This window comes from Silene latifolia, chromosome 1, assembly GCF_048544455.1.
Source record: "Silene latifolia isolate original U9 population chromosome 1, ASM4854445v1, whole genome shotgun sequence".
NCBI lineage: Eukaryota > Viridiplantae > Streptophyta > Magnoliopsida > Caryophyllales > Caryophyllaceae > Silene > Silene latifolia.
In genome coordinates this window covers 118191471-118211966 of record NC_133526.1, presented here as the reverse complement: position 1 = coordinate 118211966, position 20496 = coordinate 118191471, and the positions used below count along the sequence as shown (strand labels likewise).

General features: G+C 36.3%; 1 protein-coding gene and 2 long non-coding RNA genes across 3 annotated transcripts; all 3 read right to left on the bottom strand.

The window, feature by feature from the left end:
- Nucleotides 1–208: 208 nt before the first annotated feature.
- Nucleotides 209–1560, bottom strand: LOC141654103 (uncharacterized). The gene is made up of 2 exons (XM_074461805.1): nt 1339–1560; nt 209–1003 (listed from the first exon to the last, which is right to left on the bottom strand). The coding sequence occupies exons 1-2, from the start codon at nt 1558–1560 to the stop codon at nt 209–211; spliced, it is 1017 nt and encodes a 338-aa protein (XP_074317906.1).
- Nucleotides 1561–11473: 9913 nt separating this feature from the next.
- On the bottom strand, nt 11474–12968 carry LOC141601661 (uncharacterized). Its single transcript, XR_012524365.1, has 2 exons — nt 12935–12968; nt 11474–11889 (listed from the first exon to the last, which is right to left on the bottom strand). It is a non-coding gene; the product is annotated as an uncharacterized LOC141601661 (long non-coding RNA).
- A 907-nt stretch (nt 12969–13875) lies between these two features.
- Nucleotides 13876–20496, bottom strand: LOC141601696 (uncharacterized). Its single transcript, XR_012524366.1, has 4 exons — nt 20220–20496; nt 14206–14300; nt 14077–14108; nt 13876–13911 (listed from the first exon to the last, which is right to left on the bottom strand). It is a non-coding gene; the product is annotated as an uncharacterized LOC141601696 (long non-coding RNA).

Sequence of the window (20496 nt, the reverse complement as noted above, 5' to 3'; positions counted from 1 at the left end):
AATGAACACTTCTCGATTTTGCCGTACAACTTGTGTTCTCTAAGGGTTTCGAACAGTGCTTGCAAGTGTTTGAAATGCTCCTCCTTGGAAGGACTATAGACCAAGATATCATCAAAATAAACAATCACAAATCGGCCCAAGTAAGGCCTAAGTACCTCGGTCATGAGCCTCATGAACGTACTATGCGCATTAGAGAGACGGAATGGCATCACAAGCCATTCATATAACCCATATTAGTCTTGAAAGCCGTTTTCCACTCATCTCCTTCCTTGATCCTCACTTGATGGTATCCTTGCCTCAAATCTATTTTTGAGAACACTTGAGCTCCACTAAGTTCATCTAGAATGTCGTCAAGTCTAGGTATAGGAAACCTATACTTAATGGTGATGTTGTTAATGGCTCTACTATCGGTACACATTCTCCAAGACCCATCTTTCTTTGGCACGAGCAAGGCCAGAACGGCACAAGGACTAAGGCTCTCCCTCACAAAACCCTTACTCATGAGTTCCCCAATTTGTTGTTGTAACTCTTGAGAAGCTTTTGGATCACTCCGATATCCGGCTTTGTTGGGGAGGGTAGCACCCGGAATGAAATCAATTTGATGTTCAATTCCCCTTAAGGGAGGCAAGCCACTTGGGAGCTCACTAGGAAACACATCTTCATAGTCATTTAAGAGTTCTCGGATTTCTAAAGGGAGGGTCATCTCGTTTTTCCCAAGCATGTCCTTGGCCACTAGGACATAGATGTCATCTTCCCCTTTCAATTCTTGTAACATCACGGCCTCATCAATTAACAAAACCTCTCTTGTCGGTTCAACCATGGATGGTGGAGTTGTTGGTTTGATAGGTGGGGGTAGTGGTGAATGGATAATTTTTCTTGGACCGAATTTGAAAGTATATGTGTTATCCCTCCCATGATGTACCGAATCCCTATCAAATTCCCAAGGTCTACCAAGTAAAAGATGACAAGCATCCATGGGTAAAACATCATAAAAGGGCCTCATCTACATAGTTTTTACCAATGGAAAAGGATACCAAACATTGCTTATCAACCCTCACCTCGGCCCCTTTGTTGAGCCATCTCAACTTATAAGGACATGGGTGGTCTTGTGTGGGTAAGGAAAGCTTTTCGACAAGGGTACTAGATGATACATTGGTACAACTCCCCCCCATCAATGATTAGATTACAAACCTTTCCCTTTATGGTACATCTAGACCGAAATATTTGTTGTCTTTGATCCATCTCTAAGGGTTGGGGTTAAGTATGCATTACTCTGCATGTTACTAAGTTAAGACCCACATTCGGATTTAAACTATCATGAAGGCTAGGACTTTGTACCTTTAAGTTTTTGTCGTGGACCCTTGGATCCGAGTATAGCCCTTGTGTTCCATAAGCTTGCTCTCTTCCCATCCGGCTATGGCTCCTTTCCTTATCACGGAGTGGTCTTTTCTTCTTTGTTGATGTTGGAATGAAGTCGTTGAGGGTATTCAACACATAGTCACACTTCTTGGAGAGTCGTGTTACTTGAGTTTCGATTCCAAGTAGTCTTTCTTCACTCATGGTTGTTTTTGTGTTTTTGGATGTGGTTAAGGTTTATGGTGAACTCACAAGAAAAACTTCTTCCCAAGACTAACACAACAATGGAATTGTGTTAAACCTTTGCTCTGATAACCAATTTGAAGTAAAACTCTCAAGACTCGGATTTTGACTGAAAAGGACTCGAATTGGACAGTGAATGGGACTGTTTAATCGTGATAAAAATGACTAAAAACTAAACAGAAACTCCGAGGACTGCAATCGAACAGTCGACAGAACTGTTTATAACCACGGTTTCCAGAACTCTACAATCGAATAGAGTAAAAGACGTGATTGGGATATGACTTAACCTAAGCACTAAGCCACTAGACTAAGCCTAAGGATAATTTTAAGCACTAAGCAAAGAAAATACCCGACTCTAAGCACTAAGCAATAGAGGATTTCCCAGCACTAAGCAAAGGAGATTAGTAGAAATCAATGTTTCTAACTTGTGTTTTTTCATTCATCAAATCTGATTTTCTTTCATGCCTAACCTTGGCTTTTATACTACAAGCCATACAATCTTGACCCTTGATTACAAACTAAGATCTAAGGCTCACATAAGAGCCGAAAAACAACAAGAAAAATGGTCCTCTAGACCTTACATAACTTACACAAGACAATGACATAAAGCAGAAGGATACAACCTTCCTTTGGCATGTTCTATTGACTTATTTATGACCACAATAGACCTTTTAGGAGCTCACAAAACCGGTTTATGCTTTTGGTAGCCTTCCAAAGGTGTATTAGAACTTGCTTGTTCAAAAGAGGAAAGGTTGAAAGCGACACCTTGATAAATCTCTTAAACCGTGTAGATGTCCCCATCACTCGGTTTTACCTCCCTTGTTCCACATGGTCCAATTCCTTTTAAGACAAAAGATATCATGTAAAAATCTTCCAATCCTTGATATGAGGATCCTAGGCCAAAAGTTCGACATTTTCCTTAGACGGGTTTGGTTTTGGACCTCAAATTGCGTGATGGTCCAAAACCGGGCTCAATGGGACTAGGTGTGCCTTGTTTTGCTTCAGGATGACACCTTTTGAGGCTTTGTATGGTCGGAAGTGCGGAAGTCCAGTTTGTTGGGATGATAGTTCTGAGGCTGTGGTTTTAGGACCACAGCTGGTACAGGATATGGTTGAGCAAGTCCAAATGATTCGGCAAAAGATGAGAGCAGCTCAAGATCGTCAGAAGAGTTATGCCAATTTACACCGCAGGGACATAGAGTTCGCAGAAGGTGACAAGGTCCTTTTGAAAGTGTCACCTATGCATGGGGTAATGCGGTTTGGGAAGAAAGGTAAGCTAAGTCAGAATTTTATAGGTCCTTATGAGATTTTGGACCGCATAGGCGAGGTAGCCTACAGATTAGCTTTGCCACCAGCTTTGGACAGAGTCCACAATGTTTTCCATGTTTCCCAGCTTCGGAAGTATGTGAGTGACCCGTCGCATATCCTTGAGGTGGAGAACATCGAGCTTGATGAGTCCTTGTCCTATGCCGAAGTTCCTAAAGAGATTCTTGACCGCAAAGTTCGTAAGACAAGAAATGGTGAGACGGTCTTACTCAAGGTACTTTGGTCTAATCACAATGTGGAAGAGGCCACATGGGAACCCGAGGAAGCTGTGAGAGAACGTTTTCCTAGCCTTTTTGATCAGTTATGTTTGGTTACGGGGACGTAACCATTGTCTTTTTAGGGGGGTAGGAGATGGTCGCGAGTATGTTTTGTTTTATTTTGAGTCGGGTTGGTGAGTCTTGTGGTGTCTTATGTAGTTCCTTGGTGTTGATAAATGTTTGTTTGGGAAGTCTTTTATGTTTTGTGGTGTCTTGTTTTAGGGTGGAGTGTGAACATCGGGACGAAGTTCTTTTTAAGGAGGGAAGACTGTAATACTACCGATTTTCATAAGCTAAGTACTCGACCGAGTAGAGCCTCGGCCGAGTAGTGCTGATTGTGTATTCTATTTTGGTTATGCCGAGGAATACTCGGTCGAGTATGATGAGTACTCGACCGAGTAGAGGATACTCGGCCGAGTATACTCTTTACTCGACCGAGTATCCGGTCTGGCGAGTATTATTTCAGCGGTTTGATGCGGGAGTGTTTAGGGTTATTTAATATTCGAAGTCAGTTTCTAAAACGTCATTTTAACCCTAATCATTTTACGATTACTCTAATCACTCTCTAATCACTCCCTAATTATTCTCTAATCTCATTGTGGGTGCAATCGTCGTGATCCTTGCATGTAATCTCTCATTCTACTGTTGGTATGTTTTATTCCCCATGTCATTTGTGTATCTTTTAGGGTTACTGTATATATATGGAATTGGGAATAGGGGGAATTATGCAATGTGTAATTGTGCTATGTGGTTATTGTATAGGAGAAGACTTCATAGAGGAGCCTTTCTGATTGTTCGATTTCCGTACTGCTGTTGATTGCTAAGGTAGGGTTTTCCCTACTCAGTTTACTGTTCATTGATTAAGACATGATTGTATTGTAATTGTTTTTATCTGCTGATCATCGGAGTATGGGCGTTGTTGTGACGGTGTTGGTGTGGAGATGTTGTGACAGCTGTGATGCTGTGTGTATTGTGATTGTGGTGGAGTCACTTGCGGGAGTGGCTTCACACCCTAGTTCGCCCTCCGTGGAACCCGCCACGGAAGGGGATGTGCACATTAAGGGACAGGGATTGTTGGTCGCTCGTTGATGAGCTGGACTAGGTGGGATGGGCTGCGGTCACCCACTGGCGGCGAGGATTACCTGTTGGGATGGGTAATCTGGCAGGGCTACACATTTCGGTGTGTAGTCGGTTACTGTGTGAGATCGGGAGACCGGGGATGGAGGATGATCAGCCGGTTACCTTGTTTGTATGTCTTATATTGATTGAGTAGTACTGACCCCGTTGTTGTTTGTGGAATCTGCTGTGATCCATTCGGGGATGGTGAGCAGGCTTGACAGGTATTGCTATTGGTGAGCTTGGGCAGTCATGGGGGAGTTGTCATCACTAGTCGTAGCATCACATTTCGAGTCTTAGTTATGATTTTGTTGTCAGACATTGGATTTATTTATTGGTTCAGTTTTGGTTTTGTTTTGGTGTAAACACTTATACTTTATCGTACTTTTAATAAATGTGCTCAGTTCAGACGCTTTTGATATTTACTAACCTCGGGCAACCGAGATGGTAACACACTTTCATGGTAGGGTGGTCCTGGTAAGGCACCTTGGTATGAGGGGGTGTTACATTCTAGGCTTAGTAACTTGAAGAAACCATATCTATAATAAAGTGTGTACCCTTAGATTACTACCCTTCTAGATAATTTCCGCCACTTAAATGAGGAAAGTGGCTATTCTTTTGTAGATGCATTCATTACCTTCTTTTGTGTGCTTAATGATTGGATGTATCGCCATTTTGGCAAGCCCCACCTTGCCTTGCAAGAAGGCACCTTACCTCATGGATGTCTTGTTGTGAGTTGAATGGGCGGAGTGAGACCCGCTAATTATCTCATATCGGCTATATTAGTAGGTTATTTTAAATAAAGGTCATAGTTTTAGTCACCACTTTACTCGGGACGAGCAAAGGTTCGGTTTGAGGATGTTTGATGTGACTCATATTTGAGCACATTTAGTCCCCGAGTTAACCTCGTTCCCATGCTTTCTAGCATATATTAGGGACATTTCTTATCTTTAGTTTCCCATTTTGCATATTCTTTGAGGTTTTGTGTCCTTGGTAGGAGAGGATCGCTAACCTTGCATTTATGGAGCAAAATGGAGCTAAATGGATTGCATCTAATGACCAAGCATCGAAGAGGAGACCGATACTAGAGGCCTAAGCAAATAAATAGAGTGAAATGGGCAGTGATGAAAAGATCCTGCATCCCCAACACAATCCCCGCGGATTGTTAAGGAGCCAACAAGAGAAGAATCCTGTGCCACGATCCGAGCGGTCTGAGCTCAGGACAAGTGGATCAGAGCAACGATCCGAGCGTCCTTGAGCATGATCCGAGCGTACCAAAGCACAATCCGGGCATCCCGACTGCCAGCCCGAGCGGATCTCCTTACAGGACAGGCCGTGTTTCAGGTGAGGATGAGCGGATCCTGGTGGGAGTTGCAAGCATGATCCGCGCATGTCCCTCGGGAGTTGCATTTCCTAAAGCTTCTCTTAGGGTCTTAATAGTCATTTAAGCCCTTAGTAACCATAATCCTTGTACTTAATTTTAGTATAAATACCCCTTTGTACTACCTAGATTATCATCCATCCTTAATCAATTCTTAATTAAGTTTTAATTAACTCTTAATCCTCTCTTAATTTAGTTGAAATACATTTATCAATATTAATCACATCTTAATCTTTCCTTAATTTCTCAATTGTTCTTAGTTTTATTTGGGTAATTAGAAGATCATTTGGGTTTATTTGGAGGATTGACAACCTTCCATCAATCATCAAGTACTTCTATTATTCTTTGCTTTATTATTTTGGATCATCTCCATAGGTATAATTCTTTTTTACCCTTGTTTAATTATTGTTAATCTCATCATTTATTCATCATGTTTTGCTTTGTTAGTATGATTGACAACCTTATTAGCATGCTAAACTTGATCATGAGTGAGTAGTTCTTTAGCTAGGGTTAATGGAAAATTAAGGGAAACAAACATGGGAATTGATCTATGCTTAATCTAATATCTTTTCATAATTAATTTGCTTGTTTGTTGTGATTTCAACCTATGCACATGTTATGTTTGATGAAATGCGAGCCTATGAATCCTTGCATTTTTTACCCATCTCCTATCTTTTCAATGAGGCTTATAAGACATAAACCAACTCGAGCCTCATTAGACCATGCATAAGAGTTGAATAGGAGGATACTAAGTCGACTTGTAGGTGTTGTACAGTCTAGACGACTCGGCTCCGGGACCTAAATTCTCCTAGGGATTGTAAGATATACACTAACTAGATCCCATCACAACAATAAGTGCTTGCATCTATTTGAGAACATGTTTGTATAATCTATTCCCATGAATCCCCTATGAACCCATGACACCCTAGTGCCTTTAATCATTTGTTTACAAACCCCTTTATTTGCTTTACTTAATTTACATTCATTTTGTTGATTAGTTTAGACCACATCTCATCTCAACCCAATTTGTGACACCCTAAGACATAGCTTTTTGCAATTGAAAATCCTACATCAATTCCCATCCCTTGGATCCGACCTTTACTTACCTCTTTGCTAAGAGTAGTTTGTGAAGTTATAAATATTATTTTGGTTGGTAGCTTTTGACGACGAGTTTATAACCGAGCCACTCTTTTAAAGCCTTTTGACGGAAACAGCAAAGATCTGACGTGGGGAAGAATCGCATCAACTGATGCGCCTTCTGGAAAGGCCGCAGCATCTGTTGCATCTCTTCCAGGGGCTGCATTCAGTTGCTGCACTTCTTCTTCTTCCTCGGATTTTCGCTTCTTTTTGCCTTTTATCTTCTTTGTTCGTTCTTTTTCTTCTTATTTCGTCTAATAATTTTAAAATTAGTTTTTATAAATTCTTTTTTCAACCATTTTTCGACTTAAATCCTTTATAATCAATATTTGTGGGTTTTCGTCATCTTATTCAAACCCGGATTTTAAAGGTTCGATTCTTCCATATCGAGTCCTTAGAATTCGTCTTTTGTACATAGTTTTCCTTTTTTCTTAAGTTTATTTACTCTAATTCCGTTTTCAAATCCAAAATTTTAACCTATAAAAACCCGACATTGTATAATTATAATCATGTAAATCGCCATAATAATTTATTCAAATTTGTTCTTTAATCTGACTTGCGACGGTATTAGTATGCGTGAACATGTTAAAAAACTTCTATTCTAGTCATATATCAATAATCGAGATAAATTGACCAACGAACAATAACTAACCCACAGGTCTAACTTTCACAGTCAAAACCCAGCTCAAGAACAAACGCAAGGTCTGATGCGCCTCTTCCAGAGGACGCACCAAATGATGCGTTCGTTCTGGGTTTGTGCCTCTGAACTCTTTCTCGTTTTGACGTAGGTTTCTAATTAGGTTTCTAATCGACTATTACTCATATTATCGCTTATAATTCGACATATTTTTCATTTTTTAGTTTCTTAATTTCTTCTTGTCTTTCTTTCAAATCTTTTCTTTTGAGCGTATTTATGACATAAATCCATTGTAATCTATTGTATCTTATATTTATTTTCATATTCTTCTTTTATGATTTATTTACTTGGCATTCACATGTAATTAATATAAATTACAACATTGACCTATAAATTTCTAAATTGCTTGTTCACCGACAAAGTCTAAATCTCACATGCTAGAATTAATCTATGGATGTTGCATTACATACATATAATTGATAACCTATCGAGTATAAATAACTTCCCTGATCATTAATAGTGGCCGCTATTGAGGCGGGCGAGATTAGGTGTTCAAATAAAGAGCTTCCTAATACGTACCCTCACACTTTACTCAAGATCTTTATGAACACCCGTGTTCATTGGCATCGCGAGAGTCATTCTAGACATAGAATGCTAAGGATAACGAATTTCTTAGTGTTCATGTCACTACTTTCACTACTACAGATACAGGCTATAACAACGGTTAAAAACCGTTGTTATATAAAAAAGCGGACGTTGTTAAAGCGTCCGTTGTAAAAGGTTTTAACAACGGTTGGTTTTCTTAAGGAACCCGTTGTTAAAACTATTAACAACGGTTTTAAGTATAAAAACCCGTTGTGGAAAGTGTGACTCAATTTTGGTGGGAAAGTTATAACAACGGTTGTAATATAAAAAACCGTTGTTATAACTAAAGACAACGGGTTGTTTCTCAATAACCGTTGTTGTTTGTTTTTAAAAAATAAAAAAAATTAAATTAAATATTACTAGATACATGCATAATTACGGCCCGTTATAATTCCGATGCATGCATTATTACTGTCATCCCTGTGCATATGAATGGATAATATATGGAATGAGAAGGGTTATAATAAGATTTGAAGCAGCAGAGAGAGATATGATGATGATTATGGCACAACTTCCTAAACATATATTAATTAAAAAACAACTCAAACCACACATTACTTAGTATAAATACATGCATTATCTCAACCACCATTCCATTATCTCACTATCTCCAAACCCTAACTGCTAAAACAAACTCTAAACCCAAATTAATCTTTCAAACAAACTCCAAACTTCATCAACAAAATGAATGATATCATCCTTAAGACTATTACTATGATCGAGAACAACAACAGTTTCATCCGCCGGTTGCTCCACATTGAGGACAGTTTCAGGAGCTACCTTGTGGATGCTCGATCCGCACTCAAGGACGCCAAAAAAAATGGCTTGACAGAGCAGCAGTTGTTGCAGCTATATGACGATATAGCAACTGCTGAACGAAACCTCCAAATAGCTAAGGAGGAGAGGATGGATATCATAGAAGAGAATAAGACTCTCTATGAAAATATAAGAATTGCATTTTTATCAATGTAATTCTTTTTTTAATTTATGTATTTATATATATATATATATATATATATATATATATTAATTAATTAATTAATTAAGTTTATCATGCATTCCTCTCTATCATCTTGCTTCTTCTTTGTTTTATTTTATTTAATTTGTTTTACTAGCTAATTAAGCGAGTAATACTTAGAGAAATAACATAATGATCGATAAAAACACATACATGCAAATGAAATAATTAGAAAAAGAAAATAATGACGATGAAAGATGATGAAACCAACAGTGACGGCGAGATTTATCTGATAATCAGAGAAAGTAAGAGATGATGAAACCAACAGTGACGGCGAGATGATAAAGCGACGATGAGAAAGAGAGAAAGAGACGATGAGAAAGTGTATGTTTGTGTTTGTGTTTGTGTTTGTGTTTGTGTTTGTGTTTGTCTGTGTTTGTGTTTGTGTTTGTGTTTGTGTTTGTGTTTGTGTTAAGGTTTGTGTTTTGTGGCTGTAGTTGATCTGTGTTTGTGTGGTTTATAGTATGGAAAGTATTGACAACGGTTGTTAAACAAAAACCGTTGTTAAAAAGTTTTAACAACGGGTTTAAAAAATAACCGTTGTGATTACTTTTCAGTAACTTTGCGCAAAATTATTAACAACGGTTGTGCATGTTGACCCGTTGTTAAAACTTATAACAACGGTTATATAACCATAACCGTTGTAATTAATTTTAGTAAAATTCGCGCCATACGTTCTACAACGTCTATGGTGATTTTCGTGAATAAGCGTTGTTAAAGGGGCGTTGTAGTTGCCTGGATTTGTAGTAGTGTTTATGTCTTGACATGGCATGAAGTATTCGAACTGTTCTAATTTTCTATAAAAATTGGTGGCGACTCCACAAATCCAGGTTTGTCAAACCTTTCACCGGTTTCAATGCCTCACAAATTGGTAACAGCCCATGACGTGCTTTGGCCTATTCGCCAGGGTTCCGTGGGAGAAGTGTCGCCGCCTCGAAACCAATGTCGGGATGCTTCGCGACGCGGGTGGCCTGGTCCACAATAGTAGGACTGTGGGCAAAATGGCAGCAACTGTACATGCTGAAAACCAATGATATATCAAGGAGCACTACTCATCTAGCCTTAAGGTTATCTTAACAGTCAGAGACCTACTTCTAGAGATAGCATGATCGGTTCACCAAGCAAAGCAACTAATCTCAGGGTGGCAAGCAGGACAGAGGATCATTCTTAAACAAGATAATTTTTTTCTCCAGAAATGCAGCATTAGCAGGAGATTGGATATCTGGTCCAACTCATTCTGCAATTACTCCCAGGATTACATGTTCAATGGCAGTTCAGCAACACCTTGCTACCATTGAAAAATTGCAGTTAAGAGGGGATCATGTTAGCAAATCGTTGCTATTTTTGTGAACAGGAGGAGACTCGCCACCACCTGTTCTTCTCTTATACATTTACAGGGAGTATTTGGAAGGTTGTGTTGCTGTGGATGGGAGTGCAGAGAGCTGGTACTGATCTTGAATCTGAGTTGGTGAGTATCAATTCTAAGGGAGGCAAGCACAACTGGAGAACTTCTCTTTTCCAGGCTGGTTTGGCAGCCATTGTAAACCAGATATGGCAAGCCAGAAACATCAGAATCTTCCATAATCAAAGGGAGAAATGTGTTTTAATTCTAAGAAGAATTCAGTATTTGGTAGCCATAAGAATTTATATAAAAGTCAAAGTCAAAGATCATCATAAGTTGATAGCTTTGCTTACTTAAGAGCATGTACAATAGAGGGGAAGTGTTCCTCTTCCTCTTACATTAACCACAACACTATAATCTTCAATATAAAGAAAAAATAAAAGAAATTGGATATTATGACAAATATTGATTGGTTGAATGACACAAGGGTCAATGCACACTTTCCTCTAAAATTAGAGGAAGTACTCTTCATCCTCCTTGTAAGAGGACATTCCACATTAGTTGCACAATAGAAAGGATGTCCTCTTAGATGAAAGAGAGTGCTAAGAGAATGGTAAATCCTCTCTATTGTACATGCTCTTAGGCTGTTTCTTTTTCTTTCCTCCTTATTCATCCTATTTATCCAGCTATTTATCCGGGATATAGTGATGTTTGTACTCTGGAGGATATTCTTTGCAAATGTAATTTTTTTCTTATGAATGAATTGATAACTTTTTGCAACAAAAAAAATATTTTCTTAAAATGGCACAAATATATTTTCAAAACACATTAAAGTAATTTTCGCCACCTAAAATTTATGTCAAATGGCTAAAAAAACAATATAAATTTAATCTTGAACACTGAGCTTGTACCATAACCAGAGTCATCACTCAATACATGATGATCCATAAGAAATCATTTTAAAGAGGAAAAAAACGTGTTCTCAATACATTATCTGATGATGCATAAGAAATCATTTAAAGGAACAAAAACATGTTCTCATTACATTATTTGAAGGACTGAAAAGTACTTTGTAGATTCAATCTCTTCCAAAAAGGAAGAGCAAGGGTCGCTACACCAATATCAAACATAGTAAGTGAGCCATCATTTTATCAAACGCCTGGCAATATTAAAGAATTGGGATAGCCTCAAAGATGGAAATTTAGGCTTAGTCGGCTTCATTAATTTGTTCCTCGAACTCATTGTTGGGGTATTCCTTGCTGGGGTATTCCTGACATCAAACCCACGTTTTGCACTAGCCATGTATGCAAGTGGTTGCGGAATCGATTGATAACGTGTGCTAAATCGGAGGGAAAACCTTGGGAGTGGAAACTTTACTCCTTGCTTTGGTGTTGTGCTTGGGAGTGGAATCTTTACTCCTTGCTTTTCGAACTGCCAACCCCAAATAAAAATCATCAAGTTACATTGCTTAAAAATAGTAAATTATCAATTACTTTCTTTTATGTACCACTTTTTTAAACCTACTCCCTTTCATAATTTTTTTTAAAATTACTACCTTTAAACATCAAAATGTTATGTATATTTTGAAACCAAAATCCATCTCAGGCGAATAAAAGACGAATATTCTGACCATTTCAAATTTCTCCCTTCCAATTTTGTTTTGTTTTTTTTTCTAACCAAACCCTTGTACTTAGTTTATAATGAGTCTTCTACATATTTAATCATACATTTAATTTTGGGATTTTCTCACTTACAACGCTGAACTTTTTCATTTTCTAAAGTGTACCCCTTCTTTCTTGCAAAAAAAAAAAAAAAAAAAAAAAAAAAAAAAAAGGAAAAAATTGGTCGTCAATAACTCTCGACTACGTGTTTAGAAAACGATAATTTTATACTAGATTTAAGGTTACCAATCCTATTTGTACTTGATAAGTTCATAGCGCTCCTATGTGTAAGGAGGTGTTTTACATTTGTTAGGACCTTATTTAAGTTTATGTGATTAACATATATCATACGATGTTAACAAAATACGATTGCAATCCACTTACACCTATGCATGTTTTTCAAAGGAAAAACACCTAAACACGCAAATGAAACAATGCTAATAAGTCGAGCCGAGCCACAACATTGTTTCCACACAAATCCGGATTGCCATTATAATTAGAACTCGTAAGGGGCCTAGCCATACACGAAGGGAGAGAGAAAGTACCCTTTCAAAAACCTAAGGGAACTCCATCTTTCCGAAAACCAATTGGCAATAGAAAGAGAACCCCTAGGCTTTATTAAGGGAGCAACTCTCTAAACCACTACCAAGGTGGGACTTCGTTTTGGTTTCTTACTTTCCAACAACAAACAAGTACATAAAACTGAACCCTGACAACTAACATGTACCTAATCTATGAACGCCTAAGGCCAATGGCGTAGTGGTTTCATTTTCTAGGGACGAATTGTTTAGAACAGACTACAAAGCGCGACTAACCTCAAGATGGCCATACAAAGTCGGCATTAATAATCGTAGTTGCTTTTTCAAGGACAAATATTATTCTTTCATATACTTTTTTCCATTAATTTTTCATACCTTACCCTTTACCCAAAAACAAATAAACAAATTCTCTCTAATTCTCTTCTTTTCAAAATTAATCAAATCCGTCAAATCACTAAATCATGGACGCTAATTCTCATGTTGATTATATAGTAATTCTAATTTATTAATTTTATTAACTATATTATATCAAATTAGGGAGATCGATTAAATTAATTTAAACTAATGTAATTAGGGTTTGGAGAAATTATCGTCAGTCTTGAAAATTTACCCGAGCCACCATTCAATTTTGTATCCTACATGGAGCAATACACGCATATCCTTATTTACTATGATTAATATGTTGGGTGCCTTTAAGCCGTTGTGTTGCTAATTCATAAAATCATAAGTGTGATGCAGCACAATTATGTGCACCTAGAAATCACCTAATGAATATTCTGACGAACTTTAAGCGAGTTTATGTGGATTACTTGCACGATTCGGTGAGGAAATACTTAATATCCTGAACAGATTTCTGAGAAATATAATTTGTTTTTTGTGTATTACTTGCTTTACCACTGCAATCTATCCATTTGTTTTTAAAAATTATTTTTGTAACATCACTAATCGACTTTTATTGAAGTAAGTCGTTAAATGTTCATTATTAGGTCGTTCGGGAGAGGAGTGGGTGGGTGGTCCGATGGCCTGGCAGTGCAAGGGAGGTGGCGGTGGGGGATGACTTGTGGGTTATCGCCTTATTGGTGGGAGAGGGATTGATTAATTAGAGAGAGTAGAGCGATAAACAAATTGGAAATTGAGAGTATACAAATGACAAGAGTATAATGGTCATTCATGTCCATAATTGAGTAAATCATGTCCATGAATGAGCATCACCCTTAATAATAACTTCTTCTCTATAGCATTATTTAGACAATCTGCAAAAACTAAAAAAGGTTACATCCATTCTACAAAAGGTGAATGGTCCATTATTACATGTGGTTTTCCAAGTGTAATTCATGAATCTTCATCAAAAACTAAAAGACATTGATTCATTGAATTGAATTGAATCAGCAAAGACAAACCAAGAAGCAAAAAATTACCTGCATCCTCGGTCGTGAGGCTAGGGAGCACCCTGGTATAATAACATATACACGGTAAAATTAAGGTGAACCTACCATATTAGGAAAATATTAAAAGCATCATAGACTACACAAATAAGATGATCATACGTGTTGATATAGGCTTGATCCAAATCATGTCTCTTGAGTTCAAAGGATAAGACCCTACAACTTTCAAGCCATCTAACTCTCTTCTGTCCTGGAATCTACACCAAATAAAGACAGAATAGTATAGATCTCATTAAAGTAAGCTATTGAATGAAGGTTAAAAGTTCAATAGTAAAAGGATACATGACACACATCTAGTAAATATCATAGATAAATAGTGGAATAGTGTGTGATGACACACATTGTGGATAATATGACAAAGTTAGTTTAATTAATGATGTGAAAATGAAATATATAAAACAATAATGTACTTTTCAAATATTTATTATAACTCTAATGTTAAGAAAGTAACTATTTTATTTTATTTTTTTTTATTTTTTGGGAAAGTGTAAGTATATATTATATCAACAAAATATACATCATCCAAGTTTGAGAACAAAAACCGTAACACAACAAAGCCATGGTAACAACCTGCCCGTGGCTACAAAGGAGATAAAAAACTAATTTAATGAACAACTCCTAATTCAAGCTTCATCAGAATTAGGGATAGCTGAGACATTCCTTGCCCAAAATCTAGATAACACTCCTTGAATGGCTTGAAGGGCAATCACTTTGGGATGAATCACATGCTGCATAAGTCTGGTTTTGTTACGTACTTGCCATATCAAATAAGTTAAATGAACATGGCAAGCACAGACAATTCTTCTTCTAAGTATGCTGTTCCTTCTCCCTCTTCTGTTCCATTGAGCAATATCATTGGGATTGAAGTCCACCTTAAGCTTTGCTTGTAATAAAGAAACACAGTTGCTGCTAAAAGGGCATTCAAAAAACAGGTGAGAATGACTTTCAGTAGCATTGTGACAGAGATAGCAATTCATGCCAGGTCCTCCACCCATACGAGCTAGCCTATCCCTAGTAAGCAATCTTCCAAGTTTAGCTGCCCAGTAAATGAAGGAGGTCCTAGGCACATTCATAACATTCCAACAGATCTTCCACCAGGAAATACGAGGAGTACTCTGTCTCAACCAATTGTACCCACCTCTGATAGTGTACTCATCAGAAGAATCCAACCATAAATCAGAGGTGTAAGCAGTCTTCATCTTAGCCATGATATGAACAATTTTTTCCAGGACCAGCTACAATCATGTGGAGGAGAATAGTTGGTCCAGTGGGCGCCCTTCAAGTAGACATGATTAATCCATTTAACCCACAAATGATCTTTCTTAGATGCAACCCACCAAACATATTTTCCAAGCATGGCCATGTTCCAAATTTTAGCATTTTTAAGGCCTAAACCCCCTTCTTCTTTAGGTGTACATCATTGATCCCAATTGACAGCAGCGGCATGCATATAGGAATCTGTACCCCCCCCCCCCCCCCAAAGATAGTTCCTGCAAATACTATCAATTTTATTCATGATACAATTAGGAATAAGGAAAATGGAGGCCCAATATGAATGCAAGGTATGGAGGACAGAAGTGACTAAGGTTAGTCTACCAGCATAGGATAGATGCTTAGCCCCCCAAGACCTAATTCTAGCAGTGATCCTATCAAGTAACTTTCTTCCTTCATTCTTAGTTAACTTCTTGGAAGAGATAGGAATACCTAAATATTTGAAGGGTAAAGCTCCTTCCTTAAACCCAGAGATTTGAAGAATATCAGTCTTTATCTGAGGCCTAACACCATTAAAATAAATTTCAGTTTTGTCCTTGTTAAGGTGCAAGCCAGATGCAGCTGAAAAAGTGGAGAAAGCTCTAAGGATCCACATAATAGAAGTGTCATTGCCTTTGCAGAACAAAAGCAAATCGTCAGCAAATAGCAGATGGTTCAATTTCAAGTGAGAACACATAGGGTGGAATCTGAAGTTCTCCTGATGCCCAACCACAGTAAGAATTCTGGACAAATAGTCCATGCAGATGGTGAATAGCAGGGGAGATAAAGGATCCCCTTGTCTAAGTCCACTCTTGCCATGGAAGAAGCCAAATGAATTTCCATTTAAAGATAAAGAATATGAAGGAGTAGTAACACAAACCATAATCCACGTAATGAATTTCTTAGGGAAATTCAAAGCTTGAGGCATCTGATGCAAAAACTCCCACTCAACACTATCATAGTCTTTCTTCAAGTCAATCTTGAGAAGACAACGGGGGGAAGCAGCCTTTCTCTTATATAATCTCACAATGTCTTGGCAAATTAGAACATTTTCCACAATGTTCCTACCCTTCACAAAACCTCCTTGACTTATGTTCACAATGTCAGGTAGAATCTTACCCAATCTGTTGCATAAGAGCTTAGCAATACATTTATAAAGGTTGTTACAGCAGGCTATGGGTCTGAATTCTAGGACACTCTTAGGGTTAGGAACTTTTGGGATCAGAGTAATGTTGGTAGTATTAAGTTGTTTAAGCATCTTACCAGTGAGAAAAAAATCTTGGACAGCAGAGCAAACATCATTACCAACAATATCCCATGAATCCTTAAAAAACTGACTTGTGTAACCATCAGGACCAGGACTTTTAGAAGCAGGAATAGAAAAAAGGCAGCATTTAATCTCATCATTAGTAACAGGCTGGAGAAGAATATTGACATGGTTCTCAGTAATGCAAGTGTCAGTTCTGACAGTAGGTTTGTGAACCTTAGCAGAAAGGCTAGAGGATCCCAGAAGATGAGAGTAGTAATCCAAGAAAGCCTGCTCAATAGCTTGAGCATCCTGATGGATGATACCAGAAGCATCAGCTATTTGAAAGACCTTATTATGGATCTGCCTAGCTTTGATTTTACTATGAAAGAACCTTGAATTCTCATCACCCCCCAGATTTCACTCCACCTTAGCTTTCGGATGTAAGAAACTAGCAGAAAGTAACTATTTTATAAAAATTACAAATAGTGCCATTCGAAAGACAAGTTAATATTTTTGAAATAACTCGATTTCATAAAAAAAAAAAGTTCCAACAACTACAAGTTTATGTAAATCACTAACTAATCGTCCCGGTGACTGCTTTTTTTTTTAATATTTTAGAGCCATAAGATATTTTTCTTGTGCATTTTAACTTTTAAGCAAGACAATTATTTGAATTCATAGTCTACATTTTTCTTCATATATACTATTTTAAGGTTAGAACTAAGTCGTCTCATTCAATTTTATTATCCTTAAATACTTATCATTTTTTATAGATAGATATAGAAATAGAGTAGAAAAGAATACAATTACTTATCTCAGAGAAAATATAACTTATGACCGCTTTTTTGTTTTAAAAAAAAATCACTCAAGGTGACTAATAATGATTTGTGCACAAAAATGCAGTAATCTGAAAAAAATTATAAATTTTTTTTTTTCGAAAAAAGCATACACTAAAAAGGGTAAATTACAATTTTTTTTCTACTTTATTATTTGGATTTGAAATTCACTTTTAAAAGGTATTTAAATTCAATGAGGATCCTCTATCACACTTTTATGTCCCATTCCGTGTCCCACTTCATACACATTTTGACACATCAACACATTACCACATTTATTGTGTATTTTTTATTTGCAACAAGTGAAGTGTCAAGATGTGTATGGAGTGGGACATAGAATGGGACACGAAAGTGGGACAGAGGATCCTCACTGATTTAAATTACCTTAGATTCAAATTTGGTGATTTTTGTACTCCAAATAACAACGTTTTAAATTCTCTTATATAGAGTGGCAAATAAATTGTTAAATAAACAAAAAAAATACGACTCACTTAGTTTACTAAGTAAATATTTGTAGATAAAAAGGGAGTAATTTGAATTTTTTTTTAAAAAAAAAAGCTGTCATTTGAAAATGTTTGACTGTAAAAGTGTAATTAGTAATTTTCCCATTTTACTTGGTTTCAAATTCACTTTTATAAGGTATTTAATTCAACTTAGATTTAGACTGGGTGATTTTTCGATTTCAGATAACAAAGTACCAATTTTGCCTATTTAGAGTGATATATTAATTTGTGGAATTGTTTTTTTATTAATACCATCAATACATAAATGTTGTTCTTTTATTAATAATATCAATGCATAACCGTAAGTTCATGCGGAAAATCTTTATTACATATAAACTAAAATAGTTTGGTTGAATAAAAAAATAGCAAAATATTAAAAGTAAATGACGGATTAAGTTTGATTATAAAGGTGTGCTGAAAACTAATAAAATAATAAGAATATATTAAGGTAAATTTTATTAAAAAAAAAGTATATGTAATAAAACTTTTCTAATTAATAAAGTCTTCTTATATTATTAAATTAAAGTTTCAAAATGAGTGTAAACAAATATTTGTACTATGTATTAGAGATACAATATAAGTGAATTAATTGAAATATTCAAAAACATCTATATTATGTATAAAATAATGTGACATAAAGTTAAAGTTGGATAACTTAACTTTAAACATATAGAAAAGCATAATTTAGCATGGTGATAGTTTTGTTCAATGGATATGGTTGATAATTCATATGATTGGAACAATGACTTATTTTAATAGTTTTCTTTTCACACATGTTTAAGTGGTATATTTTTTTCTTTCTTCGATTTATTAGTTTTATAAAAGCATAACTATTAGATAATAAACATATCGTTAGTCTTACATTGATCTATATATTACTCTCCAATTTTTTTTATATCCTTGGTATTGTGATTGTAAATTTTGTATGTATATATAACTTACCTTTTATTGAAAATAATATTTGGTGAAACATGTTTTGATGAAAAATGAAAATATATTCATTTTTAATATAAATTCATTTTTTAGTTATTTATGGTCAAAGTTTGTAAACTTTTACCTAAAAATGAAAATGGGAAGAGATATAAAAATGGGAGGGGAATACCTTTGTGTTCACTGAACTTTACGTATAACTAAAATAAATGTTAATCTATTGATTTTTACGTTTCATTTGTTTCTATTAATGTACTAATGTGAAATATTTAAGTATAACCTTCTTATTCATTATTAGGGATGGCATTAGTGGCCCAAACCGAACCGAAACAGAAATCGAAGGAAAAAGTTCAATCCAAATCCAGCTTTCAAAAACCCATAACCGATCCACTTTTAAAAAACCCATATCCAAACCCACCATTGGAAAATCCGAACTAAATCCAAAGACGATCCATTCATACCCGAACCCGATCCATTCAATATTTTTGAAAATCTAGGCTTTATTAAACTTGAAATTTCAGATTTGTCGTATTAGATAAAAATTTTATATGGCAAAGCAAGTTTTGGATTGGGTTTTGGATTATATGGTGGATCGGGCATGTATTTGGAGCGCATATGGATTTGAAAAACGTATAATGGATCGGGTATGAATTTAAATATTTTGGATATGGATCGGGTTTGGATATGGATCAATGATCCAATAAATTAGTGGATCGGCTTTGGATCTCACAAAACCCGATCCAACCTGGTCCATTGCCATTCCTATTCATTATCACCATATTACAATTTATTTAATTTTTGATTTATAAATGCAAAAAGAGTTTAATACTCGCATTTTTTGTGTGAAATGAGGCCCACGAATTACAATATAATGAGAATGTGGATTTGACGTAACTTTATGTCAGATAATATATACTCCTACATTTTAACAACTAGGTTAAGGTCTGTTTGATATTAAAAAAAAAATTGTTAGACGAGGTTGTTATCTCTTTACTTATGATTACATTAATTCACTTTAAATGAGTTTTGGAACACATATTTGATAATGTAAATTTATAACTTTACTTTTATATAATTAAGTTCATTACGGGCTTTCAACCTAATAGATATAACAGTTAGTCTTGCTGAAGACGGGTCGGAGCAAGTGACGGGTAATGCCACTCACAAAACGGATAGGGGGGACAAGGTGGGGCACCCCCATGTGCTTCCCTCTCTCCTCTATTTGGGTCATTTGTGAGAGGAAATGGTATACGTCACTCCAAAGTGACGGATACGTGCCGTCTTCAATGAGATTTTGTGTAGATATAATAGATAAAGGCGGTGCTAACTGAAGGGTTGTATGCTTACATTAATTAGCTGGTCAGCTTCTTGGCTCACGGGCGTAAAAAATCTGAAAAGGCAAGGCTTGTCAGAAGGAGCATTAGGAAAGCAAGCAAAATCACTTCTAACCTATGTTGCTCGGACTCTTCAATATTACTTGGTTATGGGTAACACATTTAGACATTTTATTTTAGACCATAAACATTACTTTTTTTCCATTAAATAGCCAAACCGATACTTGGACACCTACCATGACGGATACTTCCAACCAAGTCTAAGCAAGATAGCTTCTGAGTCAACATTC